Source organism: Colias philodice, chromosome 25, assembly GCF_061535455.1.
Source record: "Colias philodice isolate Cphi_HAF_F1 chromosome 25, ilColPhil1 Martin Lab GWU primary, whole genome shotgun sequence".
NCBI classification, from domain to species: Eukaryota; Metazoa; Arthropoda; class Insecta; order Lepidoptera; family Pieridae; genus Colias; species Colias philodice.
The window spans coordinates 8353081-8378197 of record NC_143110.1 but is presented as its reverse complement, the minus strand read 5'-3'; the positions used below and the strand labels follow the sequence as shown (position 1 = coordinate 8378197).

Sequence of the window (25117 nt, the reverse complement as noted above, 5' to 3'; positions counted from 1 at the left end):
TCATCCCCGGAAAATTCCTGGGAAATTCCCGGGTAATAACTGGAAAATGTCTGGAAAATATCCGGAAAATGCGTGGAAAATTCCGGGAAAACCGTGGAAAATCCCTGGAAAATATCCGGAAAATGCGTGAAAATGTCCGGAAAATATCCGGAAAATGCGTGGAAAATTCCGAAAAAACCGTGGAAAATGCCTGGAAAATCCCTGGAAAATATCCGGAAAAAGCGTGAAAGTATCCGGAAAATGCGTGAAAATGTCCGGGAGAAGCGTGGAAAATGCTCGGAAAATCCCCGGAAAATTCCTGAGAAATTCCCGGATAATAACTGGAAAATGTCTGGAAAATATCCGGAAAATGCGTGGAAAATATCCGGAAAATGCGTGGAAAATATCCGGAAAATGCGTGAAAGTATCCGGAAAATATCCGGAAAATGAATGAAAAAATTCCTGGGAAATTCCCGGATAATAACCGGAAAATGTCTGGAAAATATCCGGAAAATGCGTGGAAAATTCCAGAAAACCAAAAAAGAAAAAGAAAGCTAAATCCTTCATATTAAATGTATATGGGATATTCATATTTCATACTTAATGTATGGGAGGGTTTAAAGATATTTTTTTTGATATTTCTCGATTTATTTTTAAAAATTTATTACGGCCATTTTACTCATTAGGTTAAGTACTTTCGATATCAGTTTAAAGTTTTTTGTTATCTGTAATACTTACGGAAAAATCGCCTGTGCACATCGTATATTTAATTTACAAAGATTAAATTAGGTATAACTAACTTAGAAAAAGAAATTCATGCTTAGTTCAATTCAAATCCGTTCGTGCTGTTGTAAGTAGGACTTAGTATGTTGAGCGTGATGCTAAATAGTCAATAGTAATTAATAGTCACAATAAATATAATCTTTTCTAGCCTTATGGTATTATGGTTACAATTTTATCGCCGGTATTGAATCACACCTCTATTTTATTCACAACACTCTAAAACTCACAAAAACTCGTATTTCTCCCCTTAATTATAAAAATTGAGCCAAGTGCCAACATTGCATGGTACTTATCACGCTCGCGCTGCAATTACATACATATAAAAATATAACGAATGATTTCAAACCATGAAAAACTAGTCCAATTAAAAGTCGTGCAGTTTCATGGAAAATGTAATTTAAAAAATTCCAAATGTAACATGGTGGAAGGCTATTAGGGCGCGGTGGTTGCGTGAGGTCACGGCAAGGTGGCGTCATTTGGTTGCCAGGGTTGGTATGTGCTCGTTGAAGCTTTGTGTGTGGAGACAGGTGGGACAGGAGAGGAAGATGAAATGATCTGGAAGGATAAGGATCTGTTTAATATAGAAAAGGGACTAAAGCAAATAGGTATCGTACAACGAATGTACGTTTTGAAGTAATGTGTTTTACAGGATATTTTTTGCAGACAATCCTGTTTATTAGAATTTAATAAAAGCTTTTATTTTAACACAATAGTGAATAAACTGACGGTAAAACTTATTTGGTTTATATTTACACCGGAAATGTATTGACTCGTTCGATCTGTAATGATTCTAAGAAGAATTTACTGAATTTTTAATCATTGCCCAGTTGCATTTTCTGAATTATAATTCCTATAGCAAAAAGTAACAAAACGCAGCCACGTTACAAAGTGGCGACTTGCGGCCTTGCTTCCCGCAGGCTTTTGTGCTCACAAACCGTAGAGCCATGAATATATAACGACGACTGCGAGACGTCGCCCGTCTGATGCTGCGACATCGATCCGTCAGCTGAGATTTGTCTGTAGGCGTATTGGTTGGAGATATTTGTAATGTAGGCTGTAGGTATATTGGTGGTTGAGATTTGGGATGTTCTGTTTCGTTGTGTGGTGATGTTGAATATTACTTGGTTGATAGAATGCTTACATAAAGAATGAGTGTATCAGTTATCAATGATGCTGTCTATCTGGCGTGAGTAATTATTATGTGGAGAAGTTAAATAGATCCATGATAAGGCTTATACGGTGTCAATGCCAGGATAATATTCTTTAGTTTTGGTGTTATAGAACTAAGAACACCCTGCTTTCATATTTCACAGTACAGTATTTAAATTTAAAATGATAGTACAATGTAATACATCAATTACTTTGAAATATTCTTGTTGTATTTAGTGTGAATAATTCAAGGAAATAACGCGTAAAAAATCACATTAATAAGTGCATTGTTTGATATTCACATTCTTCCATTACCTACGGATTCCAAAGGAAATGTGCAGCATTAGAATACAGAAAAAAACATGTATTGTATCCAAGTCTGGATTATGCGTTTAGGTTCCTACGTATTATAGGTAAGCGTCTGTCTTTTGATTAGGAATGCCTTTTGAATGGTGTGTGATGGTGCAAACATGGGAAAGACTTTAATGTAGCAGTTTATGAAGCTGAGCTTAGAATATAATTTATATTATGTACTAGCGGTCCGCCCCGGCTTCGCCCGTGGTACATGTTTACGTTTTCTCTACATAAGAACCATCCTCGTACTTCCAGAAATATAATAAAAAAGAATTATCGAAATCGGTTCAGCCGTTCTCGAGTTATGCGCTTACCAACACATTTTGCGATTCATTTTTATATATAAGAAGAAGAAGAAGAAGATATGGAATACCTAGATGCCATATTTTGAGAATATGCTGTTAGTCGATGATGTAGCGCTTCGTTTGAATGTATGTTTTTCGATTTCTATGATTATTTCATGGTTTCAATACCTATCGATATGTACAAAATTTATAATTGGATTTTGTTCGGTCACATCAGTCAGCTTGTTTTTAAACTATCAATCGTATCTTTAGTTTTTAATAAATTTCAATGAACAACAACAACCACAGTTCGTATTACCGTGATGTAAAATTTTATCTAGTCTAAAAAAACAACTTATTATATTTGTTTTCTTTTAATCAGTCTGTTTTCCAATAAAAGTATTCCCAAGTAGGTACCTATACGAAAGCGTAAACAAACTTTCGTATACAATTTATTCTTCATATTATAGGGAGCGATATTTTTCTTACAATATTTATGTTTCGTATTAGATGAGGAAAAACGAAGGACATACTTGGCGGAAAAGGTTACCTAGGTATCTATCGTGATGTTATTATTTGAGCTAAATGTCTTGAAGACAATGCTAATGTTATTATGTTGTTTGTGTGATGTGATTTGATTGTTTTATTTACAACCTCTCAAGCAATAAAAATTATTAGGTATAGGTTATATTATATTGTGCTCATACTAATCGTGTCTCGCTATAAGTGAATGTAGTGAATGTCCTTCCCTATTATCGGCTCTTAGACGCACACGACCTCTCACTCCGACCGCCTGCAGCCAACTGAGCTGTGTAAGCGGTGTCACCGTTGCACGTGCGCAAGAGATGACATAATACTTCCGTCTCTTTCACTCACATACACTACATCCCTCCTTTATTTTAGAAATTTTTAATTTTTTCAATTAATTTTATTAAATAAAATATTATGTTCTATTCGGGTATGTTATATGTATGCTTCTTATTCTAGTCTATACCTAAGCACCAGTATCAGTTAGTAAACACAACTCAGGGACACGTCCGCTCCATACCAGCGATAGAGTAGAATGTGTCACCTGGCCTAGTAATATAATTCTATCTATATGCAACATCTCTCCTTTTCATTTTTTTTTTCCATTAAGTATATGTATATTCAAAATTATAATAATTTTTACAATATATGTATTCAAATCGATATTAATTAATAATTTTTTCAAACTCAAACCTTCATTCATCAACCAGACCTCGTCCAGAAACGTTTTAAAATCGTCAGTATAAGGACAAAATATGAATTTACCACTGGTTCGGAAAGCCGCCTCAACAGAGAAGAGCCGGCAAGAATATATAGGCATATGGTCGCTCCTTCAAAATCATATAAATGTAACATCTTACATAGGTATTTATAATAACAATAATGACAATTTATTTAAGTATACGACAATCTATCATGAATAAGTTGTTTACTTATATTTAAGTTTATTAAGTCATTATTTATTTATTAACCAATGGGACGAAATCGTTTTCAGTAACTTAATGTATATGTAAGGTATAATGTTTAAACTATGTTCCTTCTGTAACTTAACTATACTTTTGACTAGCTGTACCTGTACTGTACCTGTACTGTACCTGTACTGTACTTAACCTGTTTTATTTTTTCCTTACATGACTATTGCACTACCTTGTTGATATGTTTCACTCACTATTTATCATGACCTGCACTCCAGGTCATTTAGAAGAGGTGAATGCTGCTTCTTCTGACGCATAATTTAATTCACTTTACCTGCACCGGCATCTGCACCATCTAAGTAACCACTGTTTTCCCACATACTAAAATTATTAATAAACGATAGCTGCAAACCGAATTATTACCAAGTGAAATGCCTATAGACTGGGTACATACTTAAATGCTCGGTTATTATTTAATATCTATATTCTGTATCTATATGTACTTCGTTACTAAAACAATATATTATGTTCCGATTTTAATTCAATATACCTAATAAAATCGGAATGTAATATAATATGTATATATCTGTACCCTAAATAATATAATAAATATTATACGGCAAAATTTTAACCAAACATTAATTGGTTCATTATTTATTCTTATTTAAGCAACAACAACTTATCATAATATGATCCTTAGGCACAGGGAAGATTTGTTTATTTATTCGTTTGTCCGTCTCTCTTTCATATCGCAATAAAGCGATTTATGATATATTTTTGGGTGATAGTTTAGAGGCTAGAAAGTGGCAGCCTTTTTTATAGCGCATTAAAAATATTTAATTCATACAGATACATAGTATTACAATGTTAAGGTTCATAGTTATCAATTATTTAAATACCAACTTTCGGGTATAAACCACTCTGACAGAATTATAGTCTTAGTGGAGCTTGCTCTGCAACAGTACAATATCATACTATACTGTGCCATTGACTTCTGTTGCTTTTAGCTTCACCTGTATGTTCGTATGACTGTATGCAACCGATTCTTTTCGATTCGCTTATGACCTACCCAAACCGTACAGATTTAACTTCAGTGACAATATTACAACAATTTATTGACAATACAATAATGAATATTTAGTAAAGCGTGATTAATAATGTATTACTTTTTTTTTATACTTCTTATTGTAACCTCAACACACACGCGGTGTTGTTCATTGTATGATTATTACATTAATAACACATAGGTATTTAAAATTCAATTAATGTAACGAACCTAAAACGAATCAAAATGTATCATTTTGTTGATGACTTTTTTTATTTGTTACTTATGATAACATTTGTATTTGTATTACTGACAACTTAATAGCCACTTGAAAAAGAAAAAGATAACTTAATGACAATAATAATGGCTAGACATTAATCACACATTAATGGTCTGAAAATAAGTAGTTGGATACATATTTTTTTTTAACTGTACAATGTTAACTGTAACAATCAGTAATACAAATTTAACTGTAACAATCAATAAAAACTTTGTTACCTATAACTATATAAGTATTTGCATAAATTAATTAACTTGAATTTACAATATTCAATTTTGCATTTCGAAATCAATACCACTATACCACCTCAATATTGTAGAGATTGATACTTGGAATTTATATTCTGACTAAGGCACGAATGGTGACCTTTTCGCGATAATACATTTTTTTTTTGCTTTGACAAGAAATCTTTAACGTATTTCTTAATTGATAATCTTTTATTCAATCTAGTACGATATCCATTATTTTTTCGCAGCGGTGTTAATGCATTAGGTGCGATATTTAATGTTCAAAAGATGAGCTCTTAAAAGATGTATTATGTGTCTTTCTAAAACACACAGCGTTGGATGAAGAAAGCTGTCTATGAATCCTATATATCTCTATAAAATAGGGTCACCTTACCGAATATCGATGGATCTTTCACCTCACTAGCAAGAGCGCGTCCCTAGTATGTCATCTGTCATCGCCAATTTGACATCGCCTTTGAAGTGCTGTCATCTGCCAAGCTCATAGCGTTTATGAATTCGTGCGCAATAACATCGCGCAGAATTTATTTAGTATTTATCTCTAGTAGAAGTGATGTTTTTCACTTTAAAACACATAAAGCGTTAAATTTTAGTAGTAATTGGTGTTTCTAGTGTTTTCTCGTCTATTATAAAATTGGTGTTTTTAAATTAAAAACAGTCGTTATTAATATAGTAATAACTAGATGCGCATGGTGTATGATTTTACCATGGTTCTTACATATACCAATATTTGCGGTATGATGTGGTTATGATCCATTTTTTATTTTACATTAAATGTTCGTCTTGAAATTGACCTTTATTATCTATCTAAAAATTTTAAGTGTATATTTGACAGGTTGTTTGTCACTATACACTATCTATCAAAGTAATCTACTATATATAAAGATAAGTCGGGTTTTCCTTCCTGACGCTACGACTCCAGAACGCACGAACCGATTTCCACGGCTTTGCACTCGTTGGAAAGGTCTCGGGCTCCGTGAGGTTTATAACAAGGAAAAGGTGTCTCTGGTGCTAAACGGACTTCGCCAGGTTTGCTAGTTATTAACAATTAACGATTCATATTTTATGCCAACTGTCTATTGTCCAACTATTGTCTTTCACGGTATATTATTGTATAAATCACGTAAAAGTCGTTTTCAATGTTCCAACATGTAATGATTAACAGTGTGTTATACCTAACCCCAAACCGGGGTGCTACATTTCCGCTGAGGGAGTGGTGTTATGCTACTGCTACGTTCCGTTTAGAAAGCTTCTACATACCCGCAACGTTCCCGCGCAGGGAATTGTCGCGTCCTTGCCACGTTCCGATAAGGAACCTCATACGCTGCTACATACCGCTTAAGACCCATCTTCAGTAGTACTACGACATTGCTACGATTGCCGCTGAGGAAATCCTTCTACGTCTTGCTTGCTTCGGCTCCTTAATTCCTGTTGAAGGAATTCAGCGACCAACCCCTAAGACACCCTACCGCCTAGCCTTCGCAACGAGACGCGCACTCCATCTTACGTCCACCTATATCAGTAAGAGCCCTACCGGAGGGTTTGGACCTAGGCACACCACGACCCTTATTGTTACTGATATTTATATTTTATTTTATTAATTAACTTAATTAATTGTCGACTGTATGGTGAGTATCTAGTTCTTATTATTATTTTTTTGTTTCCACCTCACCTACAACGCCACATAGTATATACAATAAAAATGAATAGCCAAATATGTTGCTAAGTGTAAAACTCAAACCTCGGCGCGCGGCGTATCGGCTCGACCAATTCGGATAATATTCATGTTCCAATTCGTTTAAAGAACCGATAAAAGGCGAAAGAGCATAACAACGTCTGCCAGGTGGGTAGTTTGAAATAATGAATATTGAGACTACTCTGTATGTCTCTCATTCCATTTATTTTTGTTTTCGAATATTCATTGTTTTATTACCTTACCCTGTTTATGATTATTATATTATCACTTAACCTGTCTAACTTTATAGTTGTCGGTTAAATGTGCAATACCTATCGCAGATATTTTAGGTATTGTTATCATTATGATTATTCTTTCGTTGTTTAACAAAATCTGCTATGAAATTATGAAAATATTAAGTCACTTTTAGATAAGAATAATAAAAGCTACTGTAAATATTTTAGTATTTACTGTATGCTCTTAAAAATTGTATTATTCCATTTTTTATTTGGATATCAATACTAACCGTAAGTATTTTCGAAGATACAATCTATCTTACGAACAATACTTCACTGTGAAATGGTGACGAACTATCACTTTTTTTTTTTAAGATCGCGTATTTAAGTGCATGAATTCGCAATATATAGGCATCACCCAAAATATAAACATTTTATACGAGCATCACCCGTATCACATCACTACAGGCATCACCTGTATTGTAATTATATTACGACTACCAGGCATAATTTGGTATAAAATTACAAAGTACACACGGGCGTCACCCGATTTTTGTTTTTTTGCACTACCAGGCATCATCATCTGGTATAACATTACAAAATACACACGGGCGTGACCCGATTTTTGTTTTTGTACCACCAGGCATCATCTGGTATAACATTATAAAATACACACGGGCGTCACCCGATTTTTGTTTTTGTACCACCAGGCATCATCTGGTATAACATTATAAAATACACACGGGCGTCACCCGATTTTTCTTGACCACCAGGCATTATCTGGTAACACAGTACAAAGTACACACAGGCATCACCCGTTTTTTTTCCTGTACTACCAGGCATCATCTGGTAACACATTTCAAATTACGTACACGGGCGTTACCCTTTTTAAAGTGAAACTTTTATTACATCGTCTCAAACTTTTTGGTCTGTGTAGCGCATGTCGCGTGACGGTCGGCTGCCGAGTAGGTATAAAGCAGTGTTCGGAACCGTTCGAATAGTTTCACTTTTACCGTGGTTTCATAAAACCACACAACATTTTTTTTTGTCAGGCTTCATCTTGTAACATTATAGCTTGACAACAACTTTAGAAATCCCTTGTCGTGGTCCACATCACCATCGAAACACATACATCAACTTACATGAACTTCCATAATGTTACTATATTAGCCTGTCCATGAAACTTACGTTCCTTGCATGATAACCATTAATTACTTCTTTATGCAATAATGAATAATCTTAAATAATACTCATGCAACTTCACATCGAGTAATTAAATAAGATATAAGTGGGTATTTGGTATAATTATATTTTTGTAACCAGACAAATCTATTCTGAGCTGATCGGGAATCGAACCTTCTTAGCTCATTTAATCATGTTTAACCAATCCATTAAGCAGGTTTTTACATATCAGTATCAATAAATTTATATGTAAACAAATGTCCCAAAATAATAATCTACAGCCTCGACTAAACAAAATATCACATTTAGTCTCGCATAACGCAGTTACAGTCCTATGCATGACTACGTGAGTACATATACTGGACGACGCTAGCTGTATACCCGTACACTGTACAGTGTATTTATCAAACAGGCACCATACGCTCGAGCAATAAAGACAGCCCGCGTATGCATTGGTATCAGTGTAGTTATGTATACGAGAAACAATTTACAAACCTACTTTATCCTTCTGGCTACAATTATTTAAGAGGTTTTGCTAAATCTTTATGTAAACGAAACCTTCGTTTTCTACGGCGCGGAGGCCGGAGGCCTCTCGAAAGGCACGCACATGTTATTTATCTACTTTGTGCGGATATATTTTTTATGTAAGCGGCACAAAATATCATAATGAAAATAGGTATGTGTGTATATTATTATTAACTTTAATATTCTCTTCGATGTAACTTGACTGTGGATATAATTAGTTCAATAGTTATCACAGCACACTTATTTCCTCCCTTTTTTTTTGTTTTGTAATTTTTTTTTTTTTATTATCAAAAAAAAATTACTTACATTTATTCCCGATTTACCTCGTCGCCAAAAATGTAGTGAATGTCCTTCCCTATTATCGGCTCTTAGACGCACACGACCTCTCACTCCGACCGCCTGCAGCCAACTGAGCTGTGTAAGCGGTGTCACCGTTGCACGTGCGCAAGAGATGACATAATACTTCCGTCTCTTTCACTCACATACACTACAGTGAAGATCATATTATCTTAACCTAATCTTACTTATTAGGTTATACGGGTTATACTAACAAACAAGGTTTTCATAAAATATCATAAACAAATATTATGAAAGAACTTATCATTTTCGTGATGTTATATTGGGTCATAATCCAGTTAAAATGTGATTTTAATATTAAACAAAAACATCTAAAGTCTAAACTTATGAAATGCCAGTAAAACAGTAGACGTACATTTCGTAATAAATCATAATAATGCACTATGAATGGAGAGTTATGATGTATTGTATATGGACAACGATGCGTTTACGATATGTAGGTATTTAGTTGTTATATTATTACATAGTAAACTAAAATAACGACCTTGTATGATTTAGAATTGTATAGGTGTAGATGGTATATGTTTTATTATGTCTAAATGCCTATTCAAATTAAAAAAGCAAATTCAGAAATAAGTGAACGAATATTATAATTTTATACAAACAGATTTTAAACGCAATTAACATTGCTAACTACATACAATTTTGTCGAATAAGCTTGGTAGAATAATGTAATATCTCGTCTTCCATCTCAGAAATGAACTATTTTTCCAATATTCAAATGCATAGGTACGTCTAATCATACAAACATTTAGATAGACGCTCGAAGCATTCAAAATGTTTGTACTTATACGCATATGAAAAAAAAATACAATGGCAACCATAGTATTGATTGCTTGCTATAGAGTCGCGGCTCGAGATCAAAAAGCATTGTGGTAATGTCAATGACTGCAACTACTTCGTGTAAGTACGTCGCGCATAGTTATTGTATCATCTGCATATTTACATTACTTCGATTAAAATTTATGATCTTTTCTATGGATATTGTAAATGGTGAACAGTAATTGATTCAGCACGGAATTTTTTCAACGAGAATTGGGAAGATATGGTTAATGATTTGGAACGTGGACATATTTTGTAACGTACTTTTTTAAGGCAAATATCTAAAAAACTTCTCCTAGCCTAGCTTCAAAGAGTTCCCTTACATGCTATAGATTTATCAAGGCATCTGACAAAATAATAATAAATAACTACACCAGAAGAGACAAATAAAAAAATCTTATAACACCTCGTATCATTTCAGTTACAAGTTAGTTAACTTTATCAAAACGCACGAAGCCAGGGCGGAACGCACTAGCGTAATACCCACAGTAATACCATTATCGTAATACGAGCAATTGACCTGGATTTTTTACCTGTGACGTAGATAACGTGGTCGGTTGTTTATTATTTTTGTGGTTCACAGTATTTACTTTGAGTAATGTCGCATGTTTCAAACTGTTTGGTAAACTGTAGCCTATATTATTGTAAGGATTTTTGTTTATTTGCCTTGTGAGGTGGTTATGCCAGTAGAAATTGTAGTGACTGATGAGTGTTGTGGTTCATTTTTGTTGGAGACGAACAGTGTGTTTGTATTTCTTTTTGGCTCTGGTTCGATATTATAAAGTATCCGTTTAATTAATAGGTACAAGGGATTATCGCCAATTTGTCTTTTTGGATGTAAAAAGCGTGTGTTTGACTTGGCTATAAATAAAGCGTTCAGTGAGATTACGTTATTCCAGTACCTGTACTATTAACTATTCTGTGGTTTGGGCGGAGATGAATACTAAACATAACAAGTCATCTGCATGCCTTTTTTACTATAGATAATAAAAACCAATTAAACAGCAGTAGGTACCTAGTCCAGCTAGTTAATATTAAAGCACAATATACTGTTCAACTGAACGATTACACTATAACAATAGTGTGACGTCACCACCGTTTTATACACGCTTCACACCTGACTGCGCTCGGAAACGCATTGTGCAGTTCGCCATGTGAACATTTATATATAGTGTTTATGTTTGTGGATTGAGATGGGAGAATTTGTATGTGGCATTTTATTTTGGACTAGATTTTAAATCAGTATATGCGGGTAGATATTTAAAATGTTCAATCTCATCTGATGTAGTAAATGGAGGCTACAGCTACGTTTTAAAGTGTGTAGTTGGGTTGTTGAGGAAGTGATTATGAGGAAGAGGAGGAGGAAGAGGAATTTTCACACACAAATTTAGAGGATGCGGATGAGGAAGAGGATATTTTTTTGAGGAAGAGGATGCGGATGAGGAAGCGGAAGAGGAAGCGGATTAGGATGAGGATGATAGGAAATTATAATCAAAATTAAAAAACAAAAACTTTTAAAATTAAAAATTTAAACAAAAGCCATTCTCCTGTCTCTACATATTGATGTTTAAGGTTAGGGGAGGTTAGCTCGCCCGATCGCGAATTTACAAAGCCTGTAAGTACAATACTATTTGAGTCACGAGCCGGACTCAGATGAGCTTTTGTTTATGCATATTACTCGAAAAAACCCACAGAAAAAACCTAATCTATATCAGTGCCAGAAGCGACATTAGGTGATTTCCACAAAAAAAAAAAACTAACTGGTAGATTTTATTATGTAAGCTTAAACAACTTGTTTGTTTTTTAATTTAAAATGACTTTTGACAAACATTATTTGGTAAAGTATGTTTCTTCTGAGTATGAGAAAAAATGTTATATTATTATGTTAGATAAGTGTTAGGCGCAGATATAAATATGGCGGTATGACTCTACTCTTGTTCGTTAGTAGAGTCCGACTCGTAACTCAAATCCATACATAGTTTAAATAGGCTTTGTAAATTTGCCGCCCGATCGGATCAGCATCCTCATAAATATCCTCTAAATTTTGAGGAAGCGATAGCGGAAGAGGATTTTTTTATTTTCATTTTTGAGGATGCGGTAACGGTTGAGGAACCCAAAATATTGCGGAACTTCCGCATTATGAGGAAGCGGAAGAGGAATCCTCAACAACCCTAGTGTGTAGATCTCGGGAAATACATTGTAAATGATGCATTTATTTCCGGGTACCTTGCAGCTTTTGCGTCATGCCGTCATTTTTTAGATTTTGTTCAATTGTTTATCTGTTGCAGATTTTATTTCAAACTAGCGGTCCGCCCCGGCTTCGCCCGTGGTACATATTTCGCAATAAAAAGTAGCCTATGTCCTTTTTCGGGTATCAAAATATCTCCATACCAAATTTCATGCAAATTGGTTCAGTAGTTTAGGCGTGATTGAGTAACAGACAGACAGACAGAGTTACTTTCGCATTTATAATATTAGTATGGATACAGAATGATTACATACTTACATTTTACAGTATTAAAAATATGCTGTGTTAATAAATGATTATCATTTAACTATTTATTTCACACACACATACCTACTAATCTACCATTTTCACGATAAACATTAATTTCTTTAAATCATTGACACGAAAGGAACATTAAATCAAACCCTAGATGCAGTCTGGCAACCGCCCATGTCTGGATTCATTATTTGATAGTTCATCTTATATTAGCTTCGTAGTATCAATAAACCTACATATTTTATTGACTATCTGCATTATAGCAGGAAGGAAATCCGATTGATCGATTTCTATATTTGTTTCAATGATTCATCTAATTAATATTCAAGCTGTTGCTTTGAAAGTCTGAGTAGTTTTAGCTCAAACTATGCTAGGAAATAAGGAATACGTTTTTTTTAGAATACAAAATTGTATTACATTTAAGTGTTGATTTAACTACCTAGTCTCTAGATGTTATATTTTTAATCCATACTTATAATATTATAAATGCGAAAGTAACTCTGTCTGTCTGTCTGTTACTCAATCACGCCTAAACTACTGAACCAATTTTTATGAAATTTGGTATGGAGATATTTTGATACCCGAGGAAGGACATAGGCTACTTTTTATCCCGGGATAATGACGCAATCCCGGAAATCCCACGGGAGCGGGAACTATGCGGGTTTTCTTTGACTGCGCGAGCGAAGCCGCGGGCGGAAACCTAGTACATAATATATGGAATATCTCTTCATTAACCAAAGAGCGGTTAGGTACTAAAATTCCTTTCACGAGATTTCCTTGTATTATTCCACACGGTAAAAAGGTGAAAATAGGGACAGTTCGATCCTAATCCCCGTAGACACTTCATTACCGTTAAACCATGTTATACTCAAGAATAACATGATGTAATATCTGTGGTAATATGATAATGGGATAGGTGTGTTCATTGAATTAAAGGTATGTGTGAATATGTAGTAGTCTTAAAATAACTTCAATTTAATAAATTATCTTTTCCTCTTTCCTTCCATACTTCAACTTTCCTTAAACTTCATCTCAATAGGAAATCATTAACATCAAAGCTACACAACCAAACATTGAAACTATTTCTTGATTCTACGCAAACCCTTTTAATCTATATCTGCATATCAAACTCATTGGAAATCACATTATAAACAAGTTGAGATGGCAATTTGTCCATCACGCTAAAAGCAGCGGAAGCACGGTCAGTGTTTAAAGCAGGAAACTCAATCGAGCATTCCACATTTCGGCTGGTTATTGTTTGAAATATCCTGTTAATGTAGACAAGATTGCGTCATGTTGATCTGGATGTTTGGATGATGTGAAATGATGTGTGTTCCTACGTTCGCGTTGATTGTAGTTTACAAACAGTCAAAAAATTTTGAACTTTTCTGCTGTAGAATTTATTTTATAGGCATATATCAAATGGACCTTTTAAAAATATGAGAAGTAATAAGGACTGGTTGTTTCAAAGAAGGTTAGAATTTTGTCCGTTTATAATTCTATAGAGAATAGGGTCATCTATAAAATATCTTGCTCATCAATTCTCATCAATAATAACATTGAAGGAAGCCTTTAACGGAGGCGATGTGGCTAGTAAGTCAATTACTGCACTTTGCTAATAGTCGGTAATTGAATACGCTCTCAAACGGTGATGTAAAGGTACTTTACAGAGAAGCTTTTAGAAGTTTTCCTTTCAATTAGAATATTAAGAGGAGAAAATTCTTAGGTACTCTTTCATGAAGCAGATAAGTCAAGAAATGACGTAATTACCTGTTTTTTATTTTTATGTCAATTTATTATAGTATCTTTGAATAGTCTGATACTGATGGCATAGGAGTATATGAAATCATGTCAGAAGATGACCCTCTAATTGACAAGGTACTTCATATCAATAGGGATATAAATCCGTTTAAATTTAAAGTAGTTTATATGTTGCTGAAATAAAAGAGGACGTGGCTGGTGTCGCCGGTCAATTGGTCTATTAAGGCCACGTCTTGCCAATGCCATGAGGTCACATACCATAAGTGACCATAATGCTTGGAACGAGTGGGTTTTAAGGTACGTAGGGAGCATGAGAATTGTCTTTTTTGATGTTAGAAGGGATAAGGAAAACGTATCAATAATATTGTCAAATAGTTCTTTAAATTTGACTATTTGATTTCAGATTTTAATGGAGTAATTTGTGAACGCTGGATGAATTATAATGATAAAAAGATCACCTCTTTTATCGTATTCAAAATTATCGTATTCATCGTCGTCGCTAATTAACATGAATTTAAATTAAAATTTTCATGTTCGCAGTAAAAGAAACTAAGATTGAATAGAAGGTTTAAAACGACATTTATTTTACTGTATCATTTACAGTGACCGTGGCAAATTTCTGAATGAAATCGCTTACGTAAAATAAAACACTTTAAACCGCTAGACAACAAATTATGAATTTGCTCATTCAAGACGGCTAAAAGCTAAACCACTTGACTTGTGAAGATGTTCAATGAATCAAAATGTTGAATGAAAACAATATACATAGATAATACAAGAGGTTTCTATGTAGTGAGTCACGTGGTAACTGATTGCGATAATAAAGTTAACTACCAGTAATTGATTCGCCAATTTTGCACAATTTTTCTTAATAAAGGTCTTTATCAATTGCTTTAAAGATCCTAAAATAGATTCACATGAAATTTTATCCGATGTCTGTGTCCTCAGCTACATTTCTTTTGAAACGATTATCACGAATTATGAAATTACCTGTAACGATAGCTTATACACTCTATATATTATATTTTGTATTTCCTGGTTCGTGTTATAATTTCCTTTTCGTATAGAATTACTTGTGTTACCCGGGATATTGGTCCTGGATATTATTTACTCAGATCATTCCCTACGGATCACTTTCCCATTCCAACATATTACATTTCGTTTTATTCCTTTGTGTAATATTTATTCCAGATGTTCTCTACTTACCTACATTATGAATGGTTTAATTCAGCAATTGACAAAAGTTGTAAAATCTCCGTCTCTTCAGATTTTTATAGCTTACTAGCTGCAGCAAACGTTGTTCTGCCTTACCTTTGATATCTTAGGTGCATAAAAAAAGATGTTGTCCGATTCTCAGATCGGTCAAACAGTTTCGGAGGAGTATGGTAACTAACATTGAGACACGAGAATTTTATATATTAGAAGATAAATGTTATAATAACTGAAGAGGCATAATTGAACATTAGCATCTAGCATGCTAACAATAGATTAGGCCGTACAGAGCCTATTGTCATTCATATTCTTTCGAGTGATGGTCCCAAATAGGAACACAATGGCTCATGTAATGTGTGTAATCAATTTATTGGTTTATTTATTGTCGGTCACGTACGACACTTTGCTTGGAGACTTGGAGTGTATTAAAGGTACATTAAATTGCAATGTTTATAGATGTTAGATATGAGAACTGGAATTTTGTTATTCTGAGCTTGAATGTGTGAATTGTTCTGTATTATATCTGTTCGGTAGTTGATTTGTTGTTTATTACATTACTAGCCGCTCCGCGCGGTTTCACCCCCGTGGCTCCTCTCCTGTTGGTCGTAGCGTGATGATATATAGCCTATAGCCTTTCTCGATAAATGAGCTATCTAACACCGAAAGAATTTTTCAAATCGGACCAGTAGTTCCCGAGATTAGCGCGTTCAAACAAACAAACAAACAAACTCTTCAGCTTTATAATATTAGTATAGATTAGTATAGATTTAATGATGACCGTTAACGGGGAAATTTGGAGTATTTATCATTTTGAAATATAGTTTAGGTCAATGATATTTCGGTTCTAGTGGTGTTATGTTGATTGTAATTGAAAGATAACGTTGTATCACCATTAAAAGTTGCAGATAATTTCGTTCTTCGGAACTTCGATAAAATCAAGGGTGTTTTATGAAAATTTATAATGTAACAATTTTACATAAGTCATTTCGGTGTAGAATTATTAATTAAGTAGGTCTATAATAATTATAAACCGTTATTAACTTATATTCAACCACATACGTAAATTATACTGTATACGTATTTAATTGAACGTCTCAAATTAAATAATTGCTTGTTAACAAGTTTAGACACAACATTTGAAACCGTTATTTACAAAGTGGTTATTTACCGTTCATGACATGATAATTTTCTATGCTTGTTTTGATAATTACTTTAATGTTTGCGAATATAGATGTGGGAGTTGATGTGAGACATTTACTTTGGTTGGGAATTAGGATAGCAAATGTACCATTGCAAATTATTTAAAGGAAAATCGATAATTTTGTTAAAATTAGTGTAGCCGTATAGTCTAAAAGTTGCATAAATAAATAGAGGGATAATTTTTGCGCTTTCAGACTTTTCATAAACTTGAAATGTTCATTTCTTCAAACAAATTTTCGAATACATAACACTACTTTGTTATTATTTTTTATCGTTAATATATGAGGATAAAGAATGATAATATACAGGAAATGCCTGTCTTTATGTCTTTCCTTTGTCAGATTTCCTGTTCAAAACCAAATTGGTTAACTTGTCGTGCGTGTCATCTTTTACATAATATTATATTCCTTTATGATGGTTTGACATAACTAAACATTCAGTACAAGTTTTTTTTATTAATATTCCTTACATTTGGTCTTGTACTATCCTAAATATTCCTACATCTAGCTTTGTTACGTCGAATTAAAAATACTCAGCATCTTATTTGGGGAGGTAAAACGATGTGTTATTTGAATTCGGAATGTTTATTCACCGTTATCAAACAATACTTGGTCATATTTAAGACTGTTTAAAGAAATCAAGTTTAGCCAAAATTCAGAATGTTGGTTAATTGTAAAATTGTCATCCCTATTTTAACCGTTAACTTTGTATCTTTCCAGGTGTTGAAGGAAGAGCGGCACAATGCCGGAGGGCGTGGCGAAGGATGGCAAAGACGCCAAGGATGGCAAGGATGACAAGAAGCCGAAGGACAAGGAGTCGCCGAAGCGGCGCGGCAACCTCGCGCGGGTCAACGTGGAGCTGCTGGACGGCTCCGTGATGGCGCTGGATGTGGATGTGAGTATGACTGGCTGACTGACTGACTGACTGACTGGCTGACTGAATGACTAACTGACTGACTATTGCAATTTAATTGATGGAAAGTTTTCAATTCCATTTTTTAGGCACGACTTCTAAAATCGTGTCTGTGTCCGTACACAATAAATCAGTACTCAGACAAAATATTTCTGTAAACGGTACGCACAACATATATATCTATAAAAGTATAAACTTATTATATAATCGAAACAATTTTTACTTTACAGAGAAAAATTCGAGGGCACGAGCTCCAGGAGAAAGTTTGCGCCGAACTGAATCTCGAAGAGAAGGACTACTTTGGGCTGCTGTTCGAAGATCGAGGGGACCCCAGGGCGTGGATCGACCCGGAGAAACGCGTCTCTAAGATGATAAAACGTATGTTTATAAACAGATTTCATAGTTGAAGTTGTGCCGCCGTTGGAGACAACAGTGTAGTTCCGCCGTCATGTGTTGAAGTAGTTAGTGCCGCCGTTGTGCTATAGTACAAGTTAATGCTGCCGGTGCGTTGCAGTTAAGGGGGCGCATAAAGCAAAATAACCAATCTTCTATTAGATGATACGTGTAATATGCAAGACCAAATCTAAAAAATAAATATATATCAAACTAGATGATATGTTCAACGATTATGTTTAATCAAAAACATAAAATATTAAAATTTACTCGATAAAAAAAAATCACCAAGTTAGCTCTAATTTTCACACTTTTACCACAGTATTACCATCCTACAGTATGGCGACGAATGTACTTGTGCAGAGAAACGGAGGGGAACTGGCGGGGGGTCGGGCGACGCGGGCCGCTTAATGCAATCACGCTGAGTTTGCATTAACTATCGCGAAAGGACGACGCAGTCGTATTTTTTGTGTAATAATTTTATTATACATAGGTATTTACATATTCTATTATGACGCGCAAAAACTGTTCCGTTTACGGATGTAAATCTACATTGAAATCCCAGAAGGAAACAATATTTCAGAAAGATTGTATTAATTGTATCTGTTGAATTAAAATCAAAGCTATGTATATGTTGTCCTCATTATTTTCTAATCAGATTGTACATCCCAATGCGAATGCATTACTTAGTTAAATGGTAAAATATACAATTAAGAACATCCAAAAATAAATTGTCCACGTAAATAATATTTAGCAGTGCAATATCTGTAATTATATATTTATGAACAAATAATTACATCAGATTTAATAATCGCAATTATTTTGAATGTACATAATATGAATAAATGATTTCATCTTTATTTCCCATTTGTTGCAACCCTAGCGTATTTTCGTGTGGCAGCGTAAGTACCTACGCTGGCGGCGGCATCGCGCGACATCAAAGGCGATTCCTTACTGTAGGAAATAATATTGTAATACTGTGCTTTTACGTTTTCTACTTGACATGGTAATACTTATTATGATTTTTTTTTTCATAAACAATTATATTAAAACATTTGCAAGATATTTGTCAGAGCATTTTGTGTAATTACTTTTAGTTTTCGTTTTATCTGCGATAAACCACTTTTGGCGCTCTTTTCTTCTCGAGATAAACGTTTGATTTTGTCACGATAAAAGTGGTTTATCGCAGATAAAACCAAAACTAAAAGTAATTACACAAAATGCTCTGACAAATATCTTGCAAATGTTTTAATATAATTGTTTATGAAAAAAAAATCATAATAAGTATTACCATGTCAAGTAGAAAACGTAAAAGTGTGAAAATTAGAGCTAACTTGGTGATTTTTTTTTATCGAGTAAATTTTAATATTTTATGTTTTTGATTAAACAGAATCGTTGAACTTATCATCTAGTTTGATATATATTTTATTTTTTAGATTTGGTCTTGCATATTACACGTATCATGTAATAGAAGATTGGTTATTTTGCTTTATGCGCCCCCTTAAATTTGAATCTGCTTTTATAACATATTCTAAGTTAATGCTGTCGATGTATTGATGAAATACGAATAGATTCAAATCTTTAAGATGCTTATAGAAACACCATAAGCACTTATCTATGCTGCCGTTCTTGATGATAATTTTTTTTTTTTTTTAAATCATTTATTCAAGGCTTTTGAACGAATGTTCATGGCAGCCCCATTGTAACAATCAACTTACAAACTAAACACAAATTAATAAACATAATATATATCTAAATAACAATGAGAACGCCTAGGAGCCAGCGCTATACGTTGAAAGAAAATCTCCCACCATGCCATACACCAACCCTGCCTCCTCCGAGCAAGGGTTGGATAACGAGCTATAAAAAATTCCCATATTGGCCCGCGAAGCATCTAGCTTTTGAAATAATTCCACACGTTTCGTCTCATTCCGGACACACTCCACAAGCACATGATGCACGTCCTCGGTCTTTCCACAAATTATACACAAAGGAGACTCTATTTTACCCATCATATGTGCAAAAGCTCTTAATGGCATGTGCCCGGAACGCAATCTATGTGCCAACACAACAATATTGCGCGGTATATTTCCAACAAACCAAGGAGAACGATGAGGCTGACTTTGCATAATTTTGTACCAAATACCCTTTGTTTTTGAACGGACATCAAAATACTCGCGCCACTGCTCCAAACATAAAAATTTAAATTTAGGTAAAAGTTCATAGTGATTCGGAAGAATATAAATTTCCGAACCGTCACTGATTGCTGCCTTTGCCAAACGATCAGCCTCCTCATTCCCTGCTAAGCCAATATGGGAAGGTATCCACTGCAGTTTTACATTTATATTATTTTCAATTGCCTTAATTAATTTACTTATAATATCGTATGCCATAGGATAGCCTCTAAAAGTCCCATTTAAACAGTGCAATAAATGTTGTATAGCGCTTTTACTATCACTAAGTATAACTACACTATCCTGTGCCTTATAATTATCTAGAATATGGGATAAAGCTGCTGATATAGCAAACAACTCCAAAGTCATGATACAAACAGGCGACGAATTTTTATAACAATCTTCTACTTTAGAAGTAACATCGATATAAGCACAACCGGAGGGCAGCCCGGTGCCCTTTGATCCATCCGTAAATATTTTAAAACAATGACTATACTTAATATTAATTTCACGAACAACTTCATTTTTTAAAACCAATGAATTATAATTTTTTTTTGAATCCCGTATACAATCCAAGTAATCACATATATATTCTTTAATATTTGCTCCAGGGACCCAATTTTTAAACCGAAACAATTCTAAAGTGTTAGAGGTAAAAAGCCTCTCATCTTTAATTTCTATGTAAGTTAACGCCAACAGTGGCTGCTTTTTTCTAGACCAATAATTATTTGTACAAAGAGCACCGAGCTTGTCCAAAAGACTAGTAGCGGGATTATTACAAAAAGATTTGGCTTTAAGACAATATTTGTAAGCTAAATATTTCCGACGTATAGCTAGCGGAGGTATACATATTTCACTCTCCATTACGTGCACTGGCGTGGATTTAATAAAGCCACCAATAATTCTTAACGCTTGATTTTGTATTTTATCAAGTTTAGAAACATGACATTGTGCACTGTTGTCGTATAAAAAGCTACCGAAATCAATTCTACTCCTAATGATACTTATATATAGCCTTCTTAAGTGCTTAGGATGAGCTCCCCAACCGCTACCAGCTAAGACTTTCAATATATTGATGAATTTTTGAGTTTTGCCGCAGATTTCATTTATGTGCCTACCCCAACGTAAAGAGCGATCCAGCCAAACACCCAAATATCTAATATTTTCATTATATTTTAAATCTAAATTATTGATTTTAAGAGTAATATTATGTTGTCTTCGTCCCCTGCTAAATAGGCAAAAATTTGTTTTATCTACCGATACCTGTAGACCTATATCATGAAGTAAGGATACTAAAATATTTAATGCATTTTGAATGTCCTGAACGCTATTATTAATAACGGGATTACTCGAATATATCACAAAATCATCAGCGTACTGACCTATTCCTACACTAATGGTTTTACTAATCTCAGCAGTAACCAAATTAAAAAGAAGAGGAGATATTGGATCGCCTTGGCACAAACCGTTAGACGCCCACCTAACCAAAAGATTACTACTACTACAGCTACTATTACCATTATCATTACAGTAATCAGAATTATTAATTAGTAGATGTCTCTCACTTAAAAACTCCCAAAAATAATTGCACATTTTATAACCCACATTTAAAAGGTCTAATTTTTTAATTACGGCTTCTGTAAGAACATTGTTATACGCCCCTTCTACATCAATGAAACAAGCTAACGTCGGTATATTTTTAGTAAGACCAATCTGAATTGACGAGACAAGGCAAGCTACTGAATCTAGATAAGAACGCGATTTTCTAAACCCTGTTGTATGAACAGACAAAATACTATTTCTTTCCACATACCATTCTAATCTTTTACCAATCATATTATGAAATATCTTACATATGCACGATATTAAGGAAATAGGCCTCAATTTGACTTCGCTATTTAAATTTGAATTTAACTTAGGTATAGGTACAATTTTAATATCCCTCCATTGTTTAGGAATATAGCCAGTATCGAATATATCGTTAAAAATTTTAAGCAGATGGCGTTTACCTATTTCCGGGAGATTAAATATCATAGAATAAGTAATACTATCATTTCCTGGGCACGTGTCTTTCTTTTTGAGACACACCTCTAACTCTTAATCTTATCTGATAACGTAGTATTTTCATTAATAGAATCGCAAAATTTCTGCCAGTCAATAGACCGAGCTTTTCTTAATTCAGATTTAAATAATTCATTTTTACTTTCCAATATTGTAAGATTATGTGGAGTTGGATTTCGTCGAAATATGCCTAAAGCTAATCTACGTTGGGCAACTAAATGAGAAAGAGATGGGTTCCAGTATGACTTAGGCTTGAATTTATTCTCAGGGTCAATGCTTACTTTTACAAATGGAATATGTTTGTCAGCAGCTTCATTTATAATTTCAACAAATCTATCGTAAGCAGCTTGAATACTCTCAGATTCTATACTATATTCTAGTAACGCGAGTTCGAGAGCCCTAGAAAAATCTGTCCAATTAGCTTTTTTAAAATTTCTCTTTTTAATAAAGTGGCCAACATCCTCAAAATTTACAGAAACTTTAATTATCATGTGGTCACTACCCAGATTTTCATTCATTACACCCCATGTAAAATTTGCAATAACATCAGACGTAACAAATGTAATATCCGGAGAAGTCTCTTGTACAAGGTTATTAACTAATTTAACTCTAGTTGCGGTTCCTGTATTCATAGCAATAAAATCATTATCTAGTGAAGCATCTAACACCTGAGTACCCCTGACATCACTTTTCGAAGACCAATTTGTATGATGCGCGTTAAAGTCTCCGGCTATTATCGTTTTATGTCTATACAAAGAAAAAAGTTCATCCCAATCTGATTGAGTTGTTCTAACTGATGACGGACAATAAATGGAAACTATATTTTGAATAAATTTACAATTTAATAATTTTAAGGCTACTGCTTCTATTCCAGGATTATTAATGTAAACATGATTTACTTCAGTTATGATTGATTTGTGAACTAAAATTGCAACCCCCCCATATGAATCAATTCTATCCTTTCTATGCATATTATAATTAGTCATATTTATATTTATTTCCTCATTCAACCAAGTCTCGCTTAAGATGGCTATATGTATCTTATTCTGTATCAACAAACATTCTAACTCTAACAATTTTGGTTTGATGCTTTGCGAATTCCACTGGACTATGTTAATGAAGCGCTGCTTAACAGGAACGCTATCCATGACCGAAAATAGATAGAAGATTAGAGAAGAATTCTCCTCTTCTAAATAAATCCGCTACCAATGGGTAGCACTCCTCAAACATTACGCTTAACACGTCCGTGAATTTCTCGCTCAGCATTTTTCTTGATAAAATAATGTCTCTTAATCTATTAAGTAACCTAATAAAACTAAAGTTATGCTTCTCTCTGGTTTCATAATCTTCTCCATTACACTCACTTATTTCCTGATCTGCAGTTTTCTCTCTATCATCACGTTTTTTCCTGGGTTTATTTTTCATTTTTTTTTTAACTTCTTGTCCCTCTTTCACTGAAATGTTCTCTGACTCCTTATTTAAAAATTGATGATCGTTAGTGTATTCCTTATCTATATGTTTTTTATTCTGGTTTAATACCGCTCCACTGTAAGTTTCAACATTCCTATCGACGCTCATATCATTCGGTATATTTATACTTGTATTCTCCACTATTGTATCCTGACTTCCTAAAGAACCTGTTTTCATCTTCTCTGTATACACCATCAATGCTTTTTTATATGAACAGTTCTCCACGCTCATTATACATCTTATCTCTTTTTCTTTTTTAAATTCTGGACATATACTTCTTTCAATCGCCATATGTGGACCGCCACAATTTACACATTTGAAAAATTTTGTGTCACAATTCTCGTGGTTAAGACCACACTTAGGGCACACTCTTTTTTTATGTGGACAGAATTTTTTAATATGACTAAAGCGCCAGCAATTCGCGCACTGCGAGACTGGAAATGTATACGGTTCCACTATAAAACGACAACCGTATGCAGAAACATAAGGCGGTATAGCGGTACTCTTAAAACAAATTCGAATAGTTTCACTGTCAACCCATATTCCTTCACTATTTTGACGACGTAAACGCCGCAAAGACACTATCTCACTCTCACATACAAAAATTTCTTTTAACTCTTCTATACTTGTGTCTAAATCTACTTGCCTCACTATGCCATAACAAAATTTCAGCTCATCAGTTCTATAACATCTCCAATCTCTCTTAATTAATTCTTCGCATTGTATTAAAAGGTCAGCATTCTCTTTATCTCCAAAAGCAATCGATACTTTATAATTACTTTTAAATTTAATTCTTACTATATTCTTAATGTTCAAGTCCCTTAACAGTTTTGCGAAAGCGATTTGTTTAGGAAGTTGATCTTTTGACGTCAAAGTTACCTCATATATTATATCCGAACATTGAGAGTGAATCGAACTATTGTTCGTTACCTGAATGTCGTTTACTGCATTTCTTTTCGACTGCTTCTTAATTAACCGCTTCGATTTTCTATTTACCTCAATGAAATCATCATTGTCTAAATCACTATAATCTCTCACCCGTTTACGATGTATTGATTCGTCCGAAGACATAA

The 25117-nt window shown here is 34.0% G+C and overlaps 1 protein-coding gene across 3 annotated transcripts in view; it reads left to right on the top strand.

The window, feature by feature from the left end:
- Window positions 1-25117, top strand: part of LOC149477548 (protein 4.1 homolog) — a 78234-nt gene that overhangs the window by 27245 nt on the left and 25872 nt on the right. For all 3 annotated transcript variants that reach the window (XM_089710906.1, XM_089710905.1, XM_089710904.1), the window contains exons 2-3: window positions 17754-17928; window positions 18177-18324. In XM_089710906.1, coding sequence (XP_089567032.1) covers window positions 17776-17928; window positions 18177-18324 — 301 coding nt within the window. In that variant the 5' untranslated portion in view covers window positions 17754-17775. The remainder of the gene's footprint in view (window positions 1-17753; window positions 17929-18176; window positions 18325-25117) is intronic.